The sequence below is a fragment of the Hypanus sabinus genome, chromosome 3 (genome assembly GCF_030144855.1).
Source record: "Hypanus sabinus isolate sHypSab1 chromosome 3, sHypSab1.hap1, whole genome shotgun sequence".
Classification (NCBI taxonomy): domain Eukaryota; kingdom Metazoa; phylum Chordata; class Chondrichthyes; order Myliobatiformes; family Dasyatidae; genus Hypanus; species Hypanus sabinus.
Genome location: NC_082708.1, coordinates 163450927 through 163477825, shown reverse-complemented (window position 1 = coordinate 163477825; position 26899 = coordinate 163450927). Strand labels below are relative to the sequence as shown.

The window sequence follows — 26899 nt, the reverse complement described above, 5'->3', positions numbered from 1 at the left end:
ACTTAGTCGAAGTTGGATGATGCAACAAGACAATGAACTGAAACACAAAACAGTAGAATTGTTTAAAAAGAAGAGAATTTGTGTTTTGAAATGGGCAAGTCAGAAACCAGACTTTAACCTAATCGAGATGTTATGGCACGACCTGAAGACGGCTGTTCATGCAAGGTATCCCAGAAACATTGAACTGAAACAGTTTTGTATGGAGGAATGGATATTGTGCAAGTCTGGTCAGCAACTCTTAGAAAATGTTTGGTGGAGGTTATTGTTGCTGAAGGAAGTTCTACCAGTTATTAAATACAAGGTTTCACATACTTTTTCCAGCCTGCATTGTGAATGATTAAACAATTTATTAAATAAAGATATGTAAGGTACAATTTTTTGTGTGTAATAAGTTTAGGCAGATTGTATTTGTCTATTATTGTGACTCAGATGAAGATAAGACCACATTTATGAGTAATTAATGCAAAAAAAAACAGGTAATCGCAAAGGGTTCACAAATATTTTCTTACAACTGTAGGTGGATCTTTCCTGTCAGTTAGGGAGGCATATCTGTTCTCCTTACCAGTTTTGCCCCAAATACAAATCTCGAGTTGCACTAATCTTTGTCACTAGGCCAGCTACGAGTCTTATTATTAGCCTTTGAGGCTTGAACTAAAATTTAAAATGGTTTCTTGTTCTCCTAACTCTCTAATCCAGCCTTTCTCAACCTTTTTGCCTTGGAAGAGCTCTTGAAATAATTTTCAGGTCTCATGGAACCCCTGTGTGAAAATTATTATATCTACAGCTCATAGTATGGTGGCATGATCAGCAAGTTGTAGATATAAAAATCAAAAAGTAATTGTCAATGCTCTTTTGAGTACAGAATGAATTTTTAGCCAACCATTCTGGAAAAAAAATAGGTAGTTAAGCTTAGCTTACTTTTCTTGAAATTCTTTCTTTCCTTTTCATAAATTTTGAAAACTCATAAGGCAAACATAATTAATTTCTGTTAAAGTCCTGGATTTAATGGGATTTAAATTTTAGAAATTGATTTTAATACTATTTACAATATGAAAACTTATTGGTAATGTTAAAGCAGTGTGTTATGACAACATCAGGATTTTCTTTTGTTTAAAACAAGAGAAACAAACCTCTCATGGAACTAACCACTGATGAAGCAGCATCGTACCGATGCCAACACAGTTCCTCCAAGACAGACCTTTCATTTCCCGATATGAAGACCAAAACTTTTAAAACATCTTGGCCTTTCCTTGTTTCAGGCAGCTCTTTACAACAGAAAAAGTCTTCTTGAATTTCACCATCATTTACAAATCTTACAAATGCTACAACATTACGTTTATTAGGTTCAAAACAACTGACTGACTTTTCCTTTTCTGGGTAATAAGTTCTGCTACTAAATAACTTGCTTCCTGATGGTTTTTACTAATTTTTTTACTGACTGACTTTATTAACAAAAGTTTTACTCTGTTTCTTTTGAGATTCTAATAGCCATTTAGAATTATCACACTTTTACACATGATGTGGCTGTGATTTGTAGTTAAGTGTCTGTTCAATTTTGCTGGAGCCATTGCTGCACCTGTAAGTTGTTTGCCACAGACTAGGCCCAACTTGGATCACCAGTCCATGTAAAACCCACTGATATGTAGCTTTCATTGTAAAGACAGACTGCGTAAGAACGGCATAATAAAGCTAAACGAGAAAACTGCAAGAAATACGAAAACCACAACATAATTCACTGACTGCAATGCTTACAACAAAAGCAAAGCAGCAAGCCAGCAGCTGAAAATTTCCTTCTTTAGAATGAAAATTCCCTTCCAGTTTTTTACTACACCAGTCACAAGTCAGTCAGTAAGGGGAAGTTAGGGGAGGTAATTCGGGAGAGAGTGGCTGATGTCACACCTAAAGATGGGCAAGTCCATTTAATGCTCGGAAACGTACTTCACGCCTACCATCCTCCCCTTGTACAATACAGTGCTCACCAATTATCAGCCTACCATCCTCCCCTCCATGCAGTACAGTGCTCAACAATTATCAACGGCCTCCCCTATCTCATGTCAAAAACTGAGAATGGACTCAACCAAATAAACATGGTCCTACGGTGTACTGCCATACTGGGCTGAGAGACCTCTAATGATATTGCTAACAGTACTGCTTAGTCACTGCCCACCAAAGCAAGCGCTAGCATCATGTGTTATGCAAATTTCAAAAAACAATGTTTATTTTTTAAAATTGCAACCTCTGGTGGAACCTCTCCCTGGTTGAGAAACCCTGCTCTAGTCAAAGTCCCTTTTGTGGAGTTAAGGGAACTACAGAGGCATGAGAAAGGATCTGGACAAAGTTGACCAGAAGGGCATAGGTGATAGAGCAGCAATGGCAGTATCGGTTCATCCCAACAAAACAGCATTGTAAAGAGAAGATGAGGAAAATGAAGTCAAAAAGAGTATAAAAGCAAAAGAGAGGGCATACTGTATAACCAACAGAAGACAACTAAAAAAGCAATTAAGGAAAGAAAAGTTAGCTAATAATATAAAAGAGGATGTGACTAAACACATTGATGAAGGTAGAGCAGTAGATGTAGTGTATATGGATTTCAGCAAGGCTTTTGATAAGGTATCCAATGCAAGGCTTGTTGAGAAAGTAAGGAGGCATGGGATCCAAGGGGACATTGCTTTGTGGATCCAGAATTGGCTTGCCCACAGAAGGCAAAGAGTGGTTGTAGATGGTCATATTCTGCATGGAGGTCGGTGACCAGTGGTGTGCCGCAGGGATCTGTTCTGGGACCCCTTATCTTTGTGATTTCTATAAATGACCTGGATGAGGAAGTGGAGGGATGGGTTAGTAAATTTGCTGATGACACAAAATTTAGGGGTGTTGTTGATAGTGTGGAGGGCTGTCAGAGGTTATAGCAAGACATCAATAGGATGCAAAACTGGGCTGAGAAATGGCAGGTGGAGTTCAACCCAGTTATGTGTGAGGTGGTTCATTTGGGTAGGTCAAATATGATGGCAGGATATAGTATTAATGGTAAAACCTTCAGTAGTGTGGAGGATCAGAGGGATGTTAGGGTCCGAGTCCATCGGACATTCAAAGCTGCTGCGCAGGTTGACTGTGTGGTTAAGGCGGCATATGGTGTACTGGCCTTCATCAACCACGGGAATGAGTTCAAGAGCCGAGAAGTAATGTTACAGCTATATAGGACCCTGATCAAACCCCACTTGGGAGTACTGCGCTCAGTTCTGGTTGCCTCACTACAGGAAGGATGTGGAAACTACAGAAAGGGTGCAGAGCAGATTTAAGAAGATGTTGCCTGGATTGGGGTGCATGCCTTATGAGAATAGTTTGAGTGAACTCTGCCTTTTCTCATTGGCATGATGGAGGATGAGATGTGACCTGATAGAGGTGTTTAAGATAATGAGAGGCCTTGATCGTGTGGATAGTCAGAGGCTTTTTCCCAGGGCTGAAATGGCTAACAAGAGAGCGCACAGTTTTAAGGTGCTTGAAAATAAGTACAGAGGAGATGTCAGGGACAAGATTTTTTTATAAAAACGCCAGGTGGTGAGTGCATGGAATGAGCTGCCGGTGACGGTGGTGGAGGAGGATAAAATAGGGTCTTTTAAGCGACTCTTGGGCAGATACACGGAGCTTAGAAAAATAGAGAGCTATGTGTAACCCTAGGTAATTTCCTAAAGCAAGTACATCTTCTGCACAGCATTGCGGGCCAAAGGCTCTGTATCGTGCTGTAGGCTTTCAAAGTTTGATGTCTCTAAACTTACTGAATATTAAAAGGCCGTGGTAGAGTGGATGTGCAGAGGGTGTTTCCAATAGTGGGAGTCTACCACCAGAGGGCACAGTCTCAGAGTACAAGAACAAATCTTTAGAACAGAAATGAGGAGAAATTGAGAAGGAATTTCTTTAACCAATCTGTGGAATTCATTACCACAGCGGAGGTTGACAGGTACTTAATTCGAAAAGGTGTTCAAGGATTTGGGGAAGGTCGGAGAATGGGGGTGAGAGGGAAACTAAATCAGCTATGGTGGAATGATGGAGCAGATTCCATGGGTCAAATAGCTTAATTCTAATTTTATCTATGGTTTTAGGGATTATTACAATATCTAACATGTACTTTTTTGTTTACGTGAAGCAGAAGCAAGTTTCAACAATGAAAGTAGGTTAGTAAAGATTGTTTTCAATATTCTATGTCCACACTTTATAAATTACTTATGTAATGCCCAGACTAAGATTTTACTGCTAATGTTGTAGGGCATTTCATTTAATGGTTTTCTATAGAAGCAGTGTGTTCTGCTGGTAGTGTTTGGGTAACTGTGAAAGATAAAGGGTAGTGATGTTCATACTTAAGAACATGGTGTCATCCAATCTGGATGGTAGAATTGGGAGAAGGTTCTAGAGAATGCTGGGTGGAGAGGTTTTTGTGATGGACATTGGGGTGAGTCGAGGTCTTTTCAGTAGATGGACAGAGAAGTAGCTCAAGAGGATTAGCCATAAGATTTGATCTGATGGGAATGCACGATTCGATGGAGTCCAAGAGGGAAAATCCTACCAGTGGTCAGTGAGAAGGACTTGGCACCATGCGTACACATCAGATTTTGGAAGATTTGAGCCCCAACCTTGAACACAATTGACTGTTTTAATTATACAGGGCCCTTTTGTTTTTTTCTTTAATAACAGCTTGGTTAAGTTTACATTCATAAATATACTTTGTTTATAATTGTATGCAGTGTACAGTCTGTTATTTCTTGCTGACAGGCAATTGCATGGGGGCAGTAGTTATACAGTATTCACACAGATCATAGGGTTCAGGTGAGCGTGCCATCCCAGCTTCCCGGGTTTGGTGGGACCCAAATCATACTGACCCTAGATGTACTGAGTCTGAGAAAGGTGGTCTTCTCACTGAGTTTGGTGGCTGTTAAAGAGGGGCCAACGAGTCACGTCTCTATCGACATCCAGTAAAAAGGGGTTTCACTCTAAACCAGCATTCTGGCAAAAGCCACTTTAACATTGCATTTGTTTTTACATAGAAATGTTTGCCATGATATTCCAGACTGTTTTTAATTATTCTTTCAAAATAAAATGCTGAGCATAAGGTAATAAAAAACAAAGACCATTCTTACTAGAACTGTGGTTACTCTTTAACTTGTTTATTTAATAATTTGTGTTGCAACATGTTAGCTTTCATCACTGTTCTCTTCTCCTCATCAGCAGCTTTCATTGCACTCACCAGCTGGCCACAAGCAACACAAAAAGGCTTACACAAACGCATGGCACAGAACATACTAGTATTGTATAGAATTACAATTTCAACTCATTAATCCACACTGAGAAATCACAATATCTACTTGAAATTCTGGCCCAGTGCCCAATAATCATCATTTCTAAAACCTGTTAACAAGAAACAATGCATTAAATTCCAAATCTATACTTAGTTCTCATTACAATTATTTATTTTGGAACTGTACCAGCCACAAATCTATCAGCTGTAAATTGTGATTTACTTGATAAATTTAATAGAACTTTTAAAGTCTTATATGAACCTCTGAAAACTGCAACATTTGGGAAAAACAATGGAGATATACAAAAAGTAGTAAATTTGACGAGACTATTTTGCTAACACATCTAACAACAATGAAACAGTTACAATCAACAGTATACACTAAAATTTCTAACTATCTGAAGACAAGGTTAAGATGATTGGAAAATTCACTATGCTTCACCAGTAAAACAAGTGTTGATATCTTCCATTTTAAGATTTGTTGAAGCTTGTAATACCTAGTGATAAATTTAAAAGAACTTAATGCAGGAAATTGTGAGGAAGTACTCTAGAAGGATCAACCAGGTTAGGTCTCATAGGGAGCAGTAGGGCAATGAGGAGTGTGATAGAACAGAGGGATCTGGGAATACAGTCCTTAATTCCTTGAAAGAGACAACATGGCAGCTAGAGGCTTTTGGCATATTGGCCTTCATAAGTCAATATATTTAGTACAGGAGTCTCACAGCTCCAAAACTCTGATCTCCACTGCAGGCTATGTGAAGCTTGGACCCCTCCTATGATACTGTGTGCTTCTTACAGGTTCTCCAATTTTTTTCATCACCCCAAAGATGTGTGATTTTGTAAGTTAATTGGTCATTGTAAACAGCTGCTAGTGTATAGTAACTGATAGAATCTGGGGGAATATGGGAGAATACATTCATAGATCCAGCACTGATCTCTGTGGCACAGTAATCATTACTTACTACAAGCCAAAAAACTATTCAATGCCTACTTTTTTCCTGTTAGCAACTCAACATTCAATTCATGTCAAAATACGTACAGCCTGAGCATTTTTTAAAATTTAAAATTTGCTCAAGGAATGTGGGTTTCGCCGACTAAGGTTGTAGGTTTAGCTGTTATGCTTCCAATGTACAAGTGACAAATAAAGCTAATCTTTTAACCTTTAGAGCCAGAACTTAATTGCTGATCTAGAACTACCTTTGAGAAAGAGATAATGAATTGCCTTTTTGAATCACTTCAATCTTTATGGTGTGGGTGTACCCACAATGTTGTTAGAGTGAAAGTGAAGGAAGAATGATATACATCCAACTCACAATGGGGTGTGCTTTGAAGGGCAACATCCAAAGTGATGATGCTGCCATTTATTTTCTGTCCTTGTCCTTCTCGCTAGTACAGGTTTTGGCTTTAGAAAATGCTAAGTAGTCTTGGTGAGTTTCTGCAGTGTATCCTGTAGATAGTTCAAACTGCTTCTGCCGCTGTGTTAGTGATGGAGTATATGATGGTCATGGATGACGTATCTCTCCAATGGGCTTCTATATCCTGTAAGGTGCAAAGTTTCCTGAGTGTTGTTGAAGCTACACTCATCCAGGCAAGCGGAAAGTATCCCATCACATTCCTGTCCTGAGCCTTGTAGACAGCAGACAGGTTTTGAGGAGTTAGGAGGTGAGTTACTCAATGCAGGATCCCTAGCTTCTGAACTGCTCTTGTAGTAGCCAAATCGTTCATATGGCTGCTGCCGTTCAATTTCTAGTCATATGGTAACTTCAGGACACTGATGGGGGGGGGGGGGGGGGAAGATTCAGTAATAGCAAAGCCATTAAAAGTCAGGGGCTGATAGATGGGTTTTTTTCTTGTTGGATATTGTTATTCCCTGGCAATAGTGTGGCATGAATATTACTTGCCACTTATCAGCCCAGACTGGATTTTGTCCCGGTCTTGCTGCATGTGGCTATGGAATCATTATCTGATGAGTCACAAATCATGCCAAACATTGACCAATCCATTCTGTCTACACAATGTCCCTATCCCTGCATTCTCTACACATTCAAATGTTTCTCTAAGATTCTTGTAGATGCCTCTGTCATACTTACCTTCACCTGTACTCTTATAAGCACACACCAAGCGCCAAGTACTTGTAAAAATACTCACTCTGCACATTTCCTTTGAATTTATCCCCCTCACCTTAAACACATGCCTTTTACTATTAGATATTTTGGCCATGGGTAAAAGATATTGGCTGTCTACCCTACCTATGCCTCTCCTAATCCTATAAATTTACATCACTGCCTCAGAAAAGTTGTCAGCATAATGAAAGACCCTTCCAAACCTGGACATTCTCTCTCCCCCCTTCCATTAGGCAGAAGATATAAAAGCTTGAAAATGCACACAATCAGACTCGAGGGCAGTATATCCTATTGTAAGACACTGAACTAACCTCTTTCAGAATGATGAACTCTTGATTTCGCAATCTACTTTGTCACGGCCCATGCACCTACATTGTCTTATCTGTACTACACTTTCTCTGCAGCAATATAGTTTGCACTGTTATTGCTATCTTTTGTATAAATTGATGTATTTTTAGAAATAGTCTCTATGCATGTCTTGCAAAACCAAGTCCTCCAAGCCCTTCCCCTCCATGTACTTATCCAAATGTTTCACAGTTGCAATTTTACCCACCTTGACCACTTCCTCTGGCAGATTATGTCAGGTATTGTTACCTCTTATCTCATATCTTGGACTCTCCAACTTTGGAGAAAAGACTATGGTTGTACACTTTCTTCATACCCCTTACGATTTTACAAACTTCTATAGGGTCACCTCTCATTCTCCTACATTCCAAGAAATATAGATCCAGCATAGCCAGCCTCTCCCTAAAGCTCACGCCCTCTAGTCTAGAAAACATCCTCGTAAATCTCTTCTATACACTGGCTGAAATGACAATGTCTCAGGGTGACCAAAACTACACACTAATTGTGGCCTTACTAACATATATAATGGCAATATAATGTCCCTACTCCTGAACTCAATGCCTTACTGTTGAAAAATTTCAAAGTCATATATTTGAATAATAAGTGAACCTTTGATTAAGTTCTAAGGCTAAACACCTTGACCAACCTGTCTACTTCTGTGGCCACTTTCAGTGAACTGTGCACCTGTACTCCCAGGTCCCACTGTTCCACAACATTCATCAGTGCCCTGCCATTCACAGTATAGACCCTACCGTGGTTTAAATGTTGCTCACAGTTATCTATATTGAAAGCCATCTGCCATTCCTCTGCCCATCTCTTTAGCTGATCAATATCTCTTAATAATTCATTGTAACTTCCTTCATTATCAACAAGACCCTGTAAATTTGTATCAGAATTAATTCTATCTTGTTGCATGTCAAGTCCAGTACACCATATACAATTCCCGAACATCCTGTTCTAAGAGGTTACCCTGAAAGCAGAGATTATCTGGCAACCTTTATACATCTGATTTTCCAGTTTATGGGTAGTTTAAAGTTCATAATGATTATCATATCTTAATAACAGGCTCCTGTAATTTCTTCCTTTATACTTTGCCCTACTGCAGTTATATGGTATGGGGGCCTGTACACAAGTCTCACAAGTGAAATTTCGCTTTTATGTTTTTAACTCCACCTAAACCATTTCTGCATTCCTTTTCTTTACAATCTTCAGATTATCTTTCACCAAGATCATTAATGAACAGACACATTACTCTATTTCTTCCATACTTTTTAAATGCCTTTTACCTTCAGTATTCAGGTCCTAATCCACATCACCCTGATCATCACTTTCAGATTGTATTTTGTACCCTCAGTTCATCTGTGTTTTTTTTAAAATGCTATTTGTAATTCAGATAGAGCTTTTACTATTGTCCTGTTTTCTTTTCCTCTTACTTCTATCCATTCCTGCTAATACGGGAAAGTATTATATCTTCCTCTCCAGCCTCAATGCTATACAATTTAATCCCTTATTCTTCAATTAAGTTCAGTAAACCTCCACTTCAACTTGAAAGATATTGCAGCATTTCAGGTGAATTTGACCTGGAGGCTTACATCAATCCAATAAAATCACAGAGCTACTCTAACTGAAAAACCTGTGGAAATTTAAATAAAATAGAAAACAGTCAGTCAGTATTTGCAGAGAGAGGGAAAAGAAATTACAGTTCAATGACAATCATAAACAGGTCAGGGAACTAAAGTACTAGTTTTGTTTCTACACTTAATGGAATTGCTTAAAAAAAAATTAAAAATTCATAATTGAAAATTCTGGTAAACTTTGGAAAAAACCAGGAAAGTGGAGATACTTAACTTGCAATTGGTTGTTGAGCAAATGAAGAATCATTAATCCATACAGTAATAGTGACTTTGAACTGCATGTCAGAATTTGGAATTACAATTCAATTTGTCTCTCACACACACACCAGCTACTACATACACACCTGTCTATGCTCTCTCCTTGACAGAACATGTCCATTCAGAACTCGCCAAAGCATTCTGCCTGCTATTTTTGTGTCAATCCACAGTAACTGGAAGCCATGGTAATAATGTTTTATTTCTTCTACAATCTTCTGACGCAGAGACTTGCGTACTTCAGGCTCAATAGGGCTATATACAGGGCCTCCTTCCTCCAGCCGCTTATTCTTATCCTTTAGAGATTTCAGAGATTTTTCTACTTTGGAGTCGTCATACAGTTGATGTGTTGAATGCCACCATCTTACGGAAACATAATGTGATCCAATATTGGTGGAATTGCATGGCAAAGGAGCACCCACATGACAGTATAGCCGCTTTGTTCCTTTTCTCCAGCAACTATAGTGATCACTTGTATGCAAAGAACTGCTGTTTGTTGGTGTGGTGCTAAAGTTTCTGAACAAAGCACTTCTGCAAAGGGAAGGACAGAACAAAAATTTAAAATATGAATTTCTAAAAGATACTTATTTCCTCAAAGTTTGAGCATATAAAAAATTAAATACTTAGGAAGAAGTTAAAGTATAACTTTGAGAAGTTATGACATTTTTAATTTCAGAATGGCATCACTGATGAATACATTTTGTTCTAAGTTGGAAATCGTTAAGAAAATGTTGGAACTAAGTCTTAAAGTCGTTCATCATTAAAAGAGATGATTTGATGCAGATATCATACAATTAAATGCTGGTAAGTAACAACAAAACAACTTTTGTAAATAATAAATGACACTCATAGCTTCACAAGATAAATCAGAAGCAAAGAACAATCTGCTAGAGTAACTCAAGCGGGTCAAGCAGCAGCAAAAGTGGGGATGGGGGGGAGGAATTGCTTTGGGTTGAAACCCTGCAATAACCTTGAAGACTGAAAATCAGGCTGACTGATGTCACAGCAACAACCTCTTACTCAATGTTAGCAAGACCAAGGAGCTGATTATTGATTTCAGGAGGAGGAAACCAGAGTCCATGAGCCATGGGGTAAATCCAGAGATGGAAAAGGTCAGCAATAATTTCCTTGGTGTTATCATTTCAGAGGATCTATCCTGGGTCCAGCACAAAAGTAACACTACAAAAAAAAATCATGGTAGTGCCTCTACTTATAAATTTGCAAAGGTCTGGCATGCCATCAAAAACTTAGACAAACTTCTGTAGGTGTGTGGTGGAGAGTATATTGACTGCTTTATCATGGCCTAATATGGAAACACCAATGCCCACATACAGAAAAGCCTAAATAAAGTAGTGGATATGGCCCAGTACCTCTCGGGTAACGCCCTCACCACCACTGAGCACGTCTACATGGATGCCGATTTCAGGCATCCATCACCAAGGACCCCCCAACGTCCAGGCCATGCCCTCCTCTTGTTGCTGCCATAAGGAAGATACTACAGGAGTCTCAGGACCGCACTTTCAGGTTCAATAACAGTTACTGCCCCTCAACCATCAGGCTCTTGAACCAGTGGGGGATAACTTCACTCACCCAATCACTGAATTGTTCCCACAACCTATGGACTCACTTTCAAGACTCTTCATCTCAAGCGTTCAATATTTATTGCTTATTATCGTTTCTCTTTCTTTTTGTACTTGCAGAAATTTTTTGCATATTGGTTGTTGCTTATCCTGTTAGGTGCAATTTTTTATTGATTTCATTGTGTTTGTTGTCATTACTGTGAACACCCACAAGAAAATGGATTACAGGGCTGTATATGGTGCCATTTGTACTTTAATAATAAATTTATTTTGAACTTCCGAGTCTTGGGAGTCAGTTTACAATAGGCATCATGGCTCACATAAACATAACTGCTGAAGGGCCTGTTCCTGTGCTATACTGCTCAATGTTTATCGCTGTTAATGCAAATCAATGTTGTAATAGTATGATAGGATCGTAATTAAAATAAACTAATAGGGAATTTACCTTTAAACATTTTGGCTGTTACATGCTAGTTATATATTTAAAAGGGCTTAAAATATTGTTATAGTTTTATGAAGCTTTTCTGTTATCTGCACCCTCAAATTTATTGCATACAGTTCTTGATCAAAACTGCCTGATTCAAGACTTTGAATTTTTAGTCATTTCAAATGGATCCATAGTAGTAAGGCTCCTGCCAATTCTGTCTTATTCAACACATACAGACTGCATCTCACTTCTGGAACTTTTGTACTCTAATCTATGGCATTCATCATGTTTGCTCATCATTGCTGGAGAGGGGATGCAAGCAATAGGAAAACAGAGCAGCCTTGTTCTTTGCAAGTCAGTATTTGATATGTTACTCAGAATTTCTGAACCTAATAACCATCCTGTGACCAAAGGACCAGTGACAGGAATGTTCTTAATTACTCCCAATGCAACACTGCTCTGTTCATCGGTCTCCAAGGAAAGTACTTCTAAAACCTTGTTAATCAGTCTAAGTCTACAAATAATTAAACAGAGTTCACCATATTCAATCTTTTAAATAAAAACACCTTAGCAGAATAACAAAAGTCAAATATAGAATTTTTTTGGAATAAAAGTACTTGTGAATTTTTTCTTAACTTGCTAAACCTTGATTCATTGAAATTAGCAGTATAATAATTTATATATTCTGAAGAGCATAAAGAATTCCAAACTTGTTGCAAAGGGTAGAAATTGCTCTTCTTGTTGTAATAACTTGTCTTCAAAATGAATTAATAGAAGTTATTTGGGGTTGAAACCAGAATCAGATGCCACGAGGAATATTATTCAACTAATTCAGAGTCTTCCATCAGTCTATCATCTATCCAACATTGGTGTCAACATGCTGAGGGCTTCTTAAAATCTCATCTCACAGTCATCATTAAAATGAACAGCAATGTTTTATATTTTGCAAATAAAGTAGCAAATGAGAACTTAGTTCTAAAAGCATTCATGTAATTCAAATTAATCCATAACATTGAAAATTGGCATATTGCATGTTTAAAATAGGCACTAAATGCAGAACCAAAAGAAGAGAAATTAAAATATAACTACTTTCCAGATGGTGAAATATGGGACAGTCTGTTTACAAGCAAAATACTATATGAAGATTGAGGATAGATATTTGAAGTGGCACATTAAGAGACATTAGTTTTCAGTAAGTATTGATTTTTAAGAAGAAAAAACTGCTCAACTGAACACCATTAAGGAACTGGATATTTTAATTAACAGGGCTGTGTTTTCAGTGAGAAACAACTCAAGGCCAACTTGTAAAATACAGAAAGAGCAATAATCAGGGAATTAATTTTGGTAGTTTTCAGTTGCCTTTGAACTTGAGCTTTTAGTCAAACATGATATAAATAATTCTCTTTACCTGTTGCATGTCAACCTTAGAGCAGTACAATTAAGACAGACAACTTCACCAAAACCACCTAAAATAGGAAACACCAAATGATTATATGCCATAGAAATTGTTGAAAACATATAAAGGCCAACAGAAAAATGCTAAAAGAAATACAAATTAATTGTTATGAAATAAGTAAAATTTTTACAGCTTAGCTACACCCAGTGTTGTAATCAAAGTCTCAAGCTGATAGCAAACAGATGATATACATTTCTCATATCTAAAAGTAGAATTAGAAACACAATCTGTGAAGATTTAATTATACTAATAAAAGACAGTAAAATACTAAATTCCCACAGAATTCACACACAAAACAATAATTATGGGGAAGTATTATTTAATGCTAGAATTTACCAAACCATGTTAAATAGGCTTATATCAAAATATATTCATTCAACTGTTTGCTGTGTATTTTATAATTGAAACACTGCCAACATGTATTATTAGTAACTTCAGAATTAAACAAATGTTACACCTTGTTCTTAATGCCATTCTACTCATTTTAACGATTGCATTCTGGCAAGATACAAGATTGCTTATTGTCATTCACCTGCAAACCAATGGTAGCATAAAAAAAATAAGCATACAAACAACATAAATACACAAGATTAGTTTATACACACAGTCTTACTGACATAAAGTGATGCCAGTATAGGAGCATCTGTACATAAGGTGACTCTGAAAGGAAATGATAGAGTGGTGATGAGGGTTAATGGTTGGAAGTGTTGACAGCTTAGGGGAACTAACTGCTTTTCAGTCTGGTGGTCCTGGTAAGGCACAGCCACTTTTCTGGTGTGAGTCAGACAAACAGTCCATGAACAGGGCAAGTGGGAACCTTCATGATGCTGCTGGCTTATTTTACCTAGCATTTTTGTGTATACATGCCCTTCTGCACCACACAGTGATGCAGCATTTCAGGATGTCTTCAAATGCGCATCTGTAAAAGGTTGTGAGTATTGATATGCATGGTCCTGCTCTCTTCAGCCTCCTCAGAAAGTAGAGGCATTGGTGAGTGTTCTTGAATGTGGAGGATGGAACCATGAAAGGTTACGGGTGATGTGCATTCCCATGAAAGAGGTGCAAATTACCATGAAGTTAATAACCATGTCCTGTGCCTCACTGACATTGAAGAAAAGGTTATTTGCCTGGCACAAGGTCTCGAGCTCTTACACCACCTCTCTGCTGGCTGTCTCATCAATACTGGTGGTAAGCCCCACCACTGCCTTGACATCAGCAAACTTGACAACGTGATTGCTCTGGTGTATAGCTGTGCAGTCATATGTCAGCAGTAAGCACAGCATACAGCACTGTGGGGGCATCCATGTTGAGGATGATGGGAAGGAGGAACAGCTGTTCATCCCAACTGTGAGGTTTGTTCGTTAGAAGTCCAATACCCAGTTGCACAGTGATGTATTTAGACCAAAGAGAAGGAATTTGTTCAAGGCCTGTGGGACGATAGTGTCAAATGCTGAATTAAAATCCAGGAACAGCAGTCAGATGTGTTGTTGTTTTCTAGGTGTGTCAGGAACAGGTGCCAGATAGACACTATGGTGTATGGTCTGCGAGCCCAAGTCCACTGGAGGCCAAGAGACCTGTCAAGGTATGAAGGACTGTCTGTGATTGGCTGTGTGGGTAGGAGGATGGGAAAGGGGCTTCTTTTGCCGTTTTTGCTTTGTTGTTCTGCTGAGCACTGCAGGCATGCTATGTTGTTACCAGAAAATGGTGCAGTCGTCTGATTACAGATATTTATCTTGCAATCAAACCTAAAGGAAATTTCTCATTTTCAAAGGTCGCTGCTTTAAAATCTGAGGAATTAGTACTAATTGGAGAGTAGTGAATAATACTTTATTAATATATTGCTACCATCAATGAGAAGGTATAGGAGCCTGAAGACACACACTCAACATTTCATTAAGAGCTTCTACCCCTCTCCCAGATTTCTGAATGGATGTTGAAACGTGAACACTAGCTCAGTATTTTATTTCCTCTCTTTTTGCACTGCTTATTTAATTATACCTTACTGTAATTTATAGTCTTTATAGTCTGAATTTATAGTCTGAATTGCAACTTATTGTTGCCACAGAACAAATTTCACAATATATGCCAGTGATATTAAACTTGATTCTGATTCATTGCAACATTCAAACTTCCTTTCACATTAAATGTGAAAGATTTCATGGTGGGGGGGGGAGAAGAATCACAAATTCAAATAACTTATTTTATTTCATTCACTGGATATTGACGTTGCTGGCAAGCCAACTATTTGTTTTGAGATTGTGGTAAAGCTATTGAATTGCATAGAGATTTAATTCGTCCCTCGTGTTACTAAGAGTTTCACTCAGAGATATTAATCCAAGATAGTGTGTGATGGAAGAGTTGAGCTTGAGCTGACAATCCTTTTCATTTGATGCTCTTATTCTTCAGGACGGTAATGGTTCTATATTTACGAAATGGTATTGATGATATCTTGACTAGTTGTTCCAGTGCAACTTACAGATGGCATACCCAACGCACCATGGGGAAAAAAGAACTTTACCACAGCGGAAGGGTTGGTAATTGAACAGGCTGTTTCAATCTCCATGTTGTCCACAGCTTGCCATCACCCCCACCAGTTTGCTGACAGTGGATGGATTTTGGAAAAGAATTGATTAACAAAAGGGAAATGGTGAGACTCATCCTTGTTGGAGATGATCATTAGCTTGCATACGCATGACCACTCAATTCCTGAATGTAGTCCATGTCTCTATCAAACCAAATTCTAAATTGCAACTAGGGCAGTTGACTGATTGATAACAAATCTACTACTCTTATCATTCACTCCCTATACGGGACCTTGATGTACTAAGGTCCATGAAAACGGTAGTGTATATAACATAAGGACAAAGAGTTGATGGCATACTTTATTAAAATATTGATAGGCCACTGGAGTACAGTGAACCATTCTGGTCATCATATTATAGCAGGGGCTCCCAACCTGGGGTTCATAAACCCCTTGCTTAATGGCATTCGTCCATGGCATAAAAAAGGAATTTCGGTACTGTAAGAAGGATATTATTGCATTGCAGATGCAGAAGAAATTCACAGGACATTGCTTTAAAGGGAAAGGTAGACTAGATTTAATTTCCTTAAAGCAAAGATGTGCAAGGGCACACAACATCTCAAGCAGCAAGGATTGGGTAGACGGTCAGATACTATTTCCCTAAAACGGAGATAACCAACAAGAAGCAGAATTTTGAACAAATTTGAACTCATATTAGAGGGGAGCGAAGAAAGAAATTTTGCCACCCAGCATGTTGTTGGAATTCGGAATGCACTATATGAGGCAGTCACAATATTTAAGAAATTAGATAGGCACGTTTAAATGAGATATATTTCCCGTGCTGCTCTGTTACACACCTGAATGAACCAGTATTGGCTCTCTGGTTTGATGGCTCACAATTGGCCAAGGTTGGTTAGGAAGGCTTATGGTGTATTGACCTTCATTAGTCAGGAACTGAGTTCAAGAACCATGAGGTAACATTGCAGCTCACTGTAACTCTGGATAGATCACATTTGGAGTATTGTGATTAATTCTGATTGCATCATTACAGGAAGGATATAATGATTACATATTTACAGAGAGAGTGCAAAGGAGATATGTCAGGATTGGAAAACATGTCTTTGAGGATAGGTTGAGTGAGCAAGGGTTTTTTTTCTTTGTAGCAAAGGAACATGAATAGTGACTTGATGAAGATATACATAAAAGGCACTGGACAGCCCGAACTTTTTCCAGGGCAGAAACGGCAAATGAACCCTTAATTTATCCTGAAATTTAAATACCTGTTCCATTCATCTGTTTCACTCCAACATTCGAACAGTTATCCAGAAATGCACAAAAGTAAAATAACATTATATTGATAATGACGTGTATAGTTATAAATAATTATACCACTAGACCCAGCATTTTCATATTAAGTATTAGCACTTTTGATAATGTGAAGTTCATGTCACGTGAACTGTTTATCACATTGAGATAATAGTGCTATATTAAAAAAGTGATTATGTAAAGTTGATGTTCTGATACTCAGATGATATCCCTCTTCTGACTGGTCCCTCCAGAAGGTGTACCAACCACCTTATCCTCTAACGTGGCCATTTCTTGCTTGTCCCATCTCCAGCTGAGTAATGAAAGTAGCTGCAATTTAATAAGCAAATAGTGGATGGAGAAAAAAAAAGGAGGCAAAGTCATTAGGAAAAAGGGGTGATCAATAGCCACTCAAAGGAATACTTCGAAAATCTCATCAACTGTATCACATTTGCTAATGTGAATACATTTGGCTCTATCACATAGTAATCCTAGTTAGTCCATATTTGTTGCCACTCATGACCAAAAAGTCGCCAAAATTGCATATGTCCTCATGAGCAGATAGAATCCTTGTTGTAGTTCTAAAACTCTTCATGTCACTAACCCACAAAGATTATTCTAGGGAACAACAGTAATGCCTTAAAAATGACCTCTCAAGAAAGGAGACAAGTCCAACTGTGGTCACAGGTAAAGTCAAGAATCAAGGTTCTCCTTAACTCCTTTCTCTCAGTAGCTGAAAAAGTGTCCTCAACTCTAAAGTGTGTATCTTACTGGACATGATCATCAATGCACAACATCTTCTGAAATACAAAACCAGAGAGCAGCAGTTTCCAACCTCACTGAAACCTTTAGCTCCATCAGACAGGAGGGACCGTGGAGTACCATCCTCAAAATGCCAGCAGAAATTTCTAAACATCAAGAACCAAATGAAAAATTGTATGGAGATCATATTCCTAACTCAGAACTCTATAAAGTGAAAACTGCTGTAAAAACAAACATTACCCCAGAAATTTTCCAATCCTTCTTGCGCAAAATCACACTTACCATTGCTGGATCTGAGTGTAAAATTCTAATTCTTCTTGTAATTTTATTTTATCTGTACTTGCTTAGAACTTTTATATAATCATATCTCTGCGCACAATTATTCAGCGAGTTTTCAGTAATTATTGTATAGCTGATTCTGTATTTTCTAGAAGTATATCTGCATCCTGCATCACACCTGAGAGGCTCATAGGTATCTCCCTATCATCCATCAGGGACATTTATCAGGAGTGTTGCGCATGGGGCCCTTAGTTTTATCAAGGATCCCACCCATCCATCCTGCATCCTCTGACTTTCCACCACTAAGTAGGAGACTACAATGCATAAAAACAAGAACAGTCAGAATGAAAAGCAGTTTCTTTCCCCAGGCCATTATGCTTCTGAACTCTCTGCTGCATCATATTCAAAGTGCCACTGGTTAATCTGTTCTATACCATATATTTAATAATAATGCATTTTAGTTTGTTATTTATGTGCGATCCCTCTATAGATTTCATCCTTACCTTCATAAATTATCGCGTGCCATGTGTGTAATGAATACTACTGTGCTTTACACCCTGGTTTGAAGAAATGTTGTCTCGTTTCTATATACATTATACAGTTGTATACATTACATATATGTCTGTAGTCAAATGACAATAAACTTGACTTGACTAGACCGTTGATCCTGACATTTCATAGGAGGAGTGTCTTGCTAACTCTCCAGTCAGACTAGTTTTAAGGGTAAGACAACCATGACTTCTTTATTCTGTTTTTGTTCCTTTGTTATTCTTCACCCTCTTACAGTAAAATGAGTTGATTACTGTTATTTTTAGTAATATGAGCACCTAATAAAACAGTTACAATTACAAGATTGGCACCTCATTTTTTGACTTCTGAAGAACCTCCTGGATTAAAATATCTCCAGATCCAATGTCATCAACAAACTTCCACAGGAGTGAAGCTAATCTTCAGAACTAAAAGTAAACCAATGACAATTACATTCCAGAACCAAGGTCACCCTAATCTCAGTTGTTGAGCTGCTATATGGAGATATTGCTTGTGTTTGCAATACCTGAGGCAGTTTCAAACTATTCTTGACTCGTTCATGGAAACATTCATGGACAAAAACTCGAGAAAAAGGCCTTCAAGCACATTGCATCTTTTGCACAATGCTATTTTGACATTCAAGAATCACAACAGCTTCCTAGTAAACATGCATGACTTTTTAAAAATCTTGATGGTCATCTCCAATGGATGAAATTCACCTTATCAAGACCTCAGACCTGACACTAAAACACTATGGTCCCTAACTTTCCATATTTTTCTGGACTACCCATAGCAGGAACCACTAAGTACAGCATCACTAATGCCATCTCTACAAAATTCATTGAAAATATAAGCAAGTGTGATGTCCTCGCTAAACAACAACCAAAGAGGGCCTAACTCCACTGGGCAAGCCACATCATTCATGCTCCCAACATCAGTCAGAGGAAGTGTCAAGAATGAAAATAAAATGCCCATAGACTCTTGGGAATCCCCACCCTTAACCACAAAAGAACATTTAGGATGCGAGTTTATGCAATGGGAACATACAGTTCATTGATTATAGCTCAGAATTCAACATCATCTACTCCGCAAAACCTCAAAAATTGGCAGGGAGTCCAAGAACTGACACTTGGTACTTCTTTCTGCAATTGATCCTTGACTTCCTCACTGGGAGACAGCAGTTAGGACAGATTGGAAATGTCATCTCTTCCTCACTAATCATCAATACAGGCACGCATCAGTGCTGTGTGCTTGTCCGCAGCTCTACACTCTCTATACCTATAGTTGTGTAGCTAAGCATAGCTCCTACCTAATGTACAAATTTACTGATCACATTAATGTTCTAGGAAAGTTCATGGATGGTGACAAGAAGTGAGATATGCCAACTACTGGTTTAGGGACACTGTAACAACAATCATACACTCAAGATCAGTAAAGCCATGCAACTTCTTGTGGATCTTTGGAAGGGGAGGTCAGGTGAGTTACCCCCCCCCCAATTCTTACTGAAGGGTCTTGTAATTGAATAGAATGAGCAGTTTAAAGTCCCCGGTGTCAGTATCCCAAAGGATATACCCTGGGCATAGCATATAGATGAAGACGACACGCAAACATCTCTGCTTTCTTAGAAGTGCAAGGTGAGGTGATTCAGCAGGTCATTGAAGACTGACTAACTTCTATAGATGTTCAGTGGAAATCATTCAGATTGGCTCCATCACAGTCTTGTATGGAATGCAGGAGGTTGGAGTGCAGCAATGCACTCAGCTAGTCCCATCATGGGTACAACTCTCCACCATCAAGAACATCTACAGGTGGCATTATCTCAAGAAGGCAACATCCATCATTACAGACTTGCACTATCCAGGCCATGCCCTCTTCTCATTGCTGCCATCAGGCAAGAGGTGGAGGAACCTGAAAAGCTACAGCTCAAGGTTCAGCAACTGCTTCTTCCTTACTGTTATCAAATTATTGAACCAGCCTGAACAACACTAATTCAACTTCAAAGTTCCTATTCTTTGTTATTTCATGGTGTCAAGCAAATTATACTTATTATCTTATACAGTTTACATTTATCACATTTGTAACACTGTGCCACTGCCAAGGCTAATTTTCATGCACTCATACCCTGGGTAGCATATCCTTAATAATACACTTGAACACAGATCTCATGAACTACCTGCCAACTTGTCTGGCACAATCTGCCTCAACTGTGGATACATGTGGGGTTTCCCATCAGTCACCTCAAAACCCACAAAACTGTAATGGCAGCAAATAATCTCTTATTAGGAAATACTTACAGGTATTGTCTACCCCTCTAAGATTATTGAATAGCTCCCTTGTGCAACAAAATGAACATCTGACCTCACAATTTACCCTCTTAACATTGGCAGTGCAGTTTCAAGATCCCAGGGATGCACAACTTCCACAACAATTTGTAACAGTGTCCAAATCTGAAGGTTACTAACTGGAAAATTATCTTATATCTACAAATCCGGCTGAGCATTGTCAAGATTTTCTTTTCTAGGTCAGATTTCCTGTAATTACACTATTCTTGGAATAGTGACTAGCCACTTATTAAAAAAAATTATTGGGATTTCAACTGTATGTCAAGCATCAACTTCTGAATAGTTCAAAAATAGCAACTCCAAAGAAAATAACAGAAATAAAAGTTGTTATTAATTTAATTTGTATTAAATATCCATGAAAGTTCTAGGTGGTCAGTTTTTATTCTGGTAGCCCGGTAAGGTTTAAAGGGCATTGACACCATAGCAACAGAGACTCGACAGAGCAAAGAAATGATTAAAACATGGAAACAAGTAGCTCCGTTGCACATTAATGGTTTTATATAATGGGCGCATATATAAACACCATATAGCCCATGCGTACACGGATAGGAATTAGAGTATGACACAACCCTCGTCTTAATTATTTTACGCGAAAGGAAAAGAAAAAGCACTCTTAATATCTGGGGCCTACCATGATTCTGCTCAGCCTTGATCATTATACAGCGGGTTTGAAGGAGACACAGCACCTCCTCATTTTAGCTTTCCGACACACCTTCCAACATTGCGCCCGTTTACCACAACAAGCACCGACGTGGGGATTTTACACGTACCTTTCTTTATTTCCCGGTACAGTACCTTCGACGTCCTCAGGAAAGATAACCGAGAACCGCCGGCAAACAACATGAAGGTCATTTTCCTTGTCGCCGCCAGCTACCGTACACGAGCGAAAATATCTGAGTAAAAGGCGGCTCGCCCTTCAAGGCAGATACCATTTATACAACTACAAAAGAAGAAGCTCCACGTTTCAATGAGTCAGCGCCCAGCATCACCCGATTACACCACAGCTCTCCAAGCGTTCACTCGCGAAAGACACCAAACCACCTCAGCCGCCCTTTGCGGCTATTAAGACCGCCAGCCGACAGGGTGCAGCAGCTTCGTGGCGCTACCCTCCGCGAGAGAGTCAGACCTTCGACGCCGAACCAACCAGAAAATTCCCCTGCCCTAGCGTAATCGGCCCCAGCAACACCGCTCCCACCCACCCGATCCGCTCATTGGTTGGCCGCTCGTAATGGCGCGCAACCACTCGCGCCTCCAAAGCCAAGCGCCCTGCAAGATTTTGCCGGCGAACGCCGATTCCGTCACGTGGGCTGTTGGAGCCTGCTTTTTCAAATCAGGTTCGGCTGAGGGAAGCGCGTGGATTACTAGTTCTTTACCTCCTGAACTTATAGTAAAATAAGAGTAGAAACCTATAGAAATTTTCTTTGGAAGCGCGTGTTTTAAAGAGGGGGGTGAGAAAGGAGGAGGGGAAGAGAAAGAAGGCCGCTTCCGATGGCGTGACGTCACACATTCTCCATTCGTTTTAATTTTTTTCTCCAGCATACGAGGATATCAGTTGGTGAGGGGCAAAATATGATTCGATGTTTATTTCGGGAAAAGGGAGATAGATTAAACGCTAAGGGGAAAAAAGTCTTGTCCCCTTGCTCGCGCTAGCTCCCTCTCTTCATCTTCTTGGCCCCCCCTCGCCGATTCGTCGTCAGCCAATAGGAAGCGAGAATTTTCGCGCTGATTGGCTTCGTTGAAGAAGAAGGAGGATGATGAGGATGAGGGAGTGAAGGAGTTACTGTACTCATTGAAAGTACAGTAACCCCCGTTCGTGAGGATGCGCCCATAACAGGTTCGCTGAATTTCCGAAATTTTGCGTTCACCTGCTCTCTAATCTGCTTATCCATACCTCTCCCTTTCAGTTTAACTGCGTGTAAACGGGTGAACCGCATAGCGGGCCAGGGGTTGGAAAAAAAAAGGTGGCTGACCAAGAATAGGTGGCCACTGGGTTTGCAGAGACCTAGGCCGCGCGATGGTCCAATCAGGAGCTGGGCAAGCAGTCAGCTCTTTGAACGGGGCATGAGATTTTTTATGCCTTTTTTTCTTACACCTTTTTATGCCTTCAAGTTCCACATAGGTCTCTTGTGTGTATGTGCTAAAATATCTGTTATCCATTATCTGTGTAATCACACGGATGGTTAATTTCCTATGCGTGCAAGCATGGTGAACGTAGATTTCAGTATTTTTAAATGCCGTGGAGTTGAATATGTGCATTGCTGCTGTTTGCTGTATGTATGGAGGGCAGCCATGTTAAATTTTAAGATTGGTCTTTTAATTTTGTTGCGATCTCCTCCAGATGCTTTGAATTTAATTTAGTTTCTTTTTTTGCAACAAGTGCTTTTGTAGCAGGGAGTTCCAGTGGTTTATTTTAACTATGTTGGATGTTTTGCAATACGAGATAGAAATTACTAAATTTGTAAGATGTACTGCATCCTGTTGAGAATAACAAATAAGGCCATTTTGTCAACGTAATGCCATGGTTATGTATTGCATTTAGCAAATTGAGTGGAATTAACAATTGTTGGTTTGCTCTGAGTCGTGGGAGACTGGGAGATGTGGGTGAATATGATGAGAGGAATCATGTTAAATGTCAAAGTATTTCTATTTAAACTGTAGCTGTAATATCTAAGTTAGAAAAGTTTTATTGTCAGGAACATATGGAGAGAGTTGAGTTCTTGATCTTTCATTGCAATGGACTATTGTTTGCTGGCCTGTCTAAATTAGGGCTACTAAACCATAGTACGTCTAATAAGGATGAGTGTGGTAACTGAAGTTACAGAGTCAGGTTTATCATCACTGTCTTGTGTGATGTGGTATTTGTTTCTTGGCAGCAGTACAGTGTAAAGACATAAAATTGATATAAATTGCAAAATAAATAGTGCAGAAAAAAATCAATAGTGAGGTAGTGTTTATGGTTTCATGGACCATACAGAAATCTAATTTGTTGTTACTCCTAAAATATTGAATGTGGGTCTTCAAGCTGTTGTACCTCCTTCTCAATGATAGTAATGAGAAGAGGGTATGCCCTGGGTGGTGAGAATGCTATCTTCTCGAGATATCATCACTTGAAGGTGTCCTTGATAGTGGCAGGGTTGTGTCTGTGATGGAGCTGCCCGAGTCTACAGCCCTCTAACCTCTTGTGATCCTGTACCTTGGATACCAGATACCAGAATATAATGCGACTAACCAGAATGCTCTCCACTGTACATATTTGCATGTCTTTGACATATCAAACTTCCTTAATCCTAATGAAGTATATGTTGTCATTTTCCTGTTCATGCAAAATAATTAGTTGCTCGCGAAAATAGAATAAACATACTCTATTTTATTGGTGGAATATAATGCCTTTATATTTTGATGGGTTAAAGCATGCTGGAATTAACCCCATTTCATGGGAATATGCCTGTATTTTGATTGCCACAATTGTTGGTTCCTAAGTGACTGCTAAATTACAGTTAAATGTTGCATTTTATTGATTTAAGGTGAGCAATTTCATAAGCAGAGCCACTGTAACATTGCATCTGCTTGATGCATTGGTCTGTATTTTCCCTTATGGATTTTTCCATTATATTACTTTTATTTTTGAAATTATTTTGTGTTGAGCTCAATTTGATTTTATGTAACAGTGATGAAATAGTATGTCATATTTAAATTGCATGCATCATATCTTTAAATGTAATAGTTAAGTAAACTAAGTTGTTACATGAAAATAGATAAAGAAATATGGCATGCCCCATGGCTCAGAAGGGCAACTGCTCTACCCCATGACCATAGAGTTGTGAGCACAGCTCAGACAAACCAGCCTCCCCTCAATGTTCTCTCAATACTTGGTGCATCAGTAAGATACCCAGTGTGTCCCACCCACTCCAGACATTCTCTCTCCTCTCCTCTTCCCTCAGACACAAGGGACAAAAGTCTGAAAGCATGTACTACCAGTGTAAAAGGATAGTTTGTAAACCACGGTTGTATGGTTTCCTAGGAGGATAAGATGGGTTCTTAATCTCACAATCTACATTATGATTTTGCACATCTTTGTTTGCCTTTTACAATCTCACTGTATTCTGTAATGAATTGATCAGTATAAACAGTAGGCAAAGTAAGCTTTTTTTCTGTATTTAGTACACAACCAACCAATCAAATAAAAATAAATAGGTTGATGTTATATTCTTTTATTAAATGTGGATCTGGGGTGAAAACAGTTCGATGGCGGGGCGGGGGGAGCATGCCAGCCAATCTCTGTGGAAAAACATGATCAGCATTTCACTCTGAAATACTTTGTCCGAACTGGGAAAGAGAGGGATTTGAAATGGAATTTGGATAATGGCAAATCCTGCAGTTTTATGTAATATATATATATATTTACTCATTGGAGTAAATAGTTAAACTATATTTGACATATTTTCAGTACTTTATGCATCTAAATTGACCCAATCTGGAAGTCAGTGTGAATTTTTAAATTCAGTGAGAACTTGCAGCTATATCTTTGCTTCGATTGTAAATCAATGTTTACTGTTTAAAGTGAGTAGGAGGAAATTTCCTGCTGATTGTGTATGAAATCTAACTTTACTTTTCCTTTAATTTTTTATTAATGTTTGTTTTCCATCCAGTGAGGCAACACAATTTAATAGTGTTGCTCTTGTCCTATTTAATTTGAAATTAGCAACATTGCCTTTTTAGGTTCTGCTTTCACTCTTGGTACTCACTAGCCTCTTTCATTGTCTAATTGCTGTGAAAGGTTTGGCCTCATCATTTAGAAAATTAATGCCCAAAAGCTGTTTCTTTTTGATTTAAAATCTGAGTTTGTCATATATTCCAAAGACTTGAGACTGTAACCTTATTTGAAATTCCATTCTGGTGCCAAGGGAGTTCCATCCCTTTTGGATCAAAATTAAGCTGAAACCCTTCATTGATCATGGGTGCGTGTAAATGGCATTTTGCTGTTCTGAAGAAGAGTAGAAATTTTCCCCACTGTCCTGGCCTATTCTGCATTTTAAGTAGCAGTGGGGATAATAAACACAAAGCATTTGGAATGTCTTGAGATCATGGAAGTTGTAATACAAGGTCTTAACTGCCTAATCTTTAACAAAATAACTATAAATATTGATGCATCATGTGGATATGGATTTACTAATTTCTTACTACCATGTGGAGAATTTGAAGTCTTGCCTTTTTGGTATCTGAGAATCTGATTCAGATTTAGATTCCTCAGCATAAGTTGATTACTTTCACTCCCCATGAGAAGGCATTAGATGCTGTGGTAGCTATTATATCCAAAGTAAGACAATACAAAGTATATAGTTTATTACTTTACCCTTTTTGTGTTTTATTCAGTGAGGCCCAAATTAATGTATTTAGGAATTTAAACAGAAATTGCTGGAAACCTTTCATCAGGTCTCTAGCCTGAATCGTTAACTCTGTACATCTTTCCACAGATGCATCTGATCCACTGAGTATTTTCAGAGCTGTTTTATTTGTTCTGTTTTTACTTTAATTAATTTGGGACTTCGTAGTTTTAAAGAAAGGGAAATTGCAGTTGACATGGATGATGGTGGAAAGTGCATGAGAATGAAGCTGTGGAGTTTGTTTTATCAGAACCCGTCCCACCACCACCCCCTTCTCTTTTTCACTTCAAGATGTTATTTGTGCTTCTATTGATCTTGGATATTGGAGACTTAGCATCTATGAATGACTTGGCAAAGTTCATAGTGAAGCTTAATTGTGTGTTACTACCTTGTGTTGATACGTGCAGTTTACTAGTTCGGAGTTTGAATAATGTCTATGCTGTTCTATTATGAATCATTTTGTGATTTTTTTTAAATTCCCCCCCCCCCCCCCCAATTATCTTGGCTGCTTTTCCAGTTTAGGTTTACTGGGGTGAGAGTAAAGGATTGAATTTTAAACCATGAAAAACTATTTTACCAACTTTGTACCATTTAGTGATGTTTAAATTGAGTCATTAATGTGAATGGGATTTTTGCTTTTCACCTTGAAAAGATGCCTGTGACTACAATTA

At 38.6% G+C, this 26899-nt stretch overlaps 2 protein-coding genes across 11 annotated transcripts in view; one reads left to right on the top strand and one right to left on the bottom strand.

Moving 5' to 3' along the window:
- letm1 (leucine zipper-EF-hand containing transmembrane protein 1) overlaps nt 1-26899 on the bottom strand; it is a 173207-nt gene that overhangs the window by 46757 nt on the left and 99551 nt on the right. For 5 of the 9 annotated variants that reach the window (XM_059965569.1, XM_059965570.1, XM_059965568.1 and 2 more), the window contains 2 exons: nt 13060-13117; nt 9734-10175 (listed from right to left, as the gene is read on the bottom strand). In XM_059965569.1, the coding sequence (XP_059821552.1) occupies nt 9734-10175; nt 13060-13117 (500 nt within the window). Of the gene's footprint in view, nt 1-9733; nt 10176-13059; nt 13118-21614; nt 22000-26899 lie in introns of those variants that run through there. The other 4 variants (XM_059965565.1, XM_059965567.1, XM_059965564.1 and 1 more) reach the window with 4 other exon arrangements.
- LOC132391861 (histone-lysine N-methyltransferase NSD2-like) overlaps nt 22064-26899 on the top strand; it is a 92789-nt gene continuing 87953 nt past the window's right edge. Inside the window, exon 1 of one of the 2 annotated variants that reach the window (XM_059965562.1) lies at nt 22064-22178. The gene's annotated coding sequence lies outside the window, so the exon portion shown is untranslated. Of the gene's footprint in view, nt 22179-22532; nt 22679-26899 lie in introns of those variants that run through there. The other variant, XM_059965561.1, reaches the window with a different exon arrangement.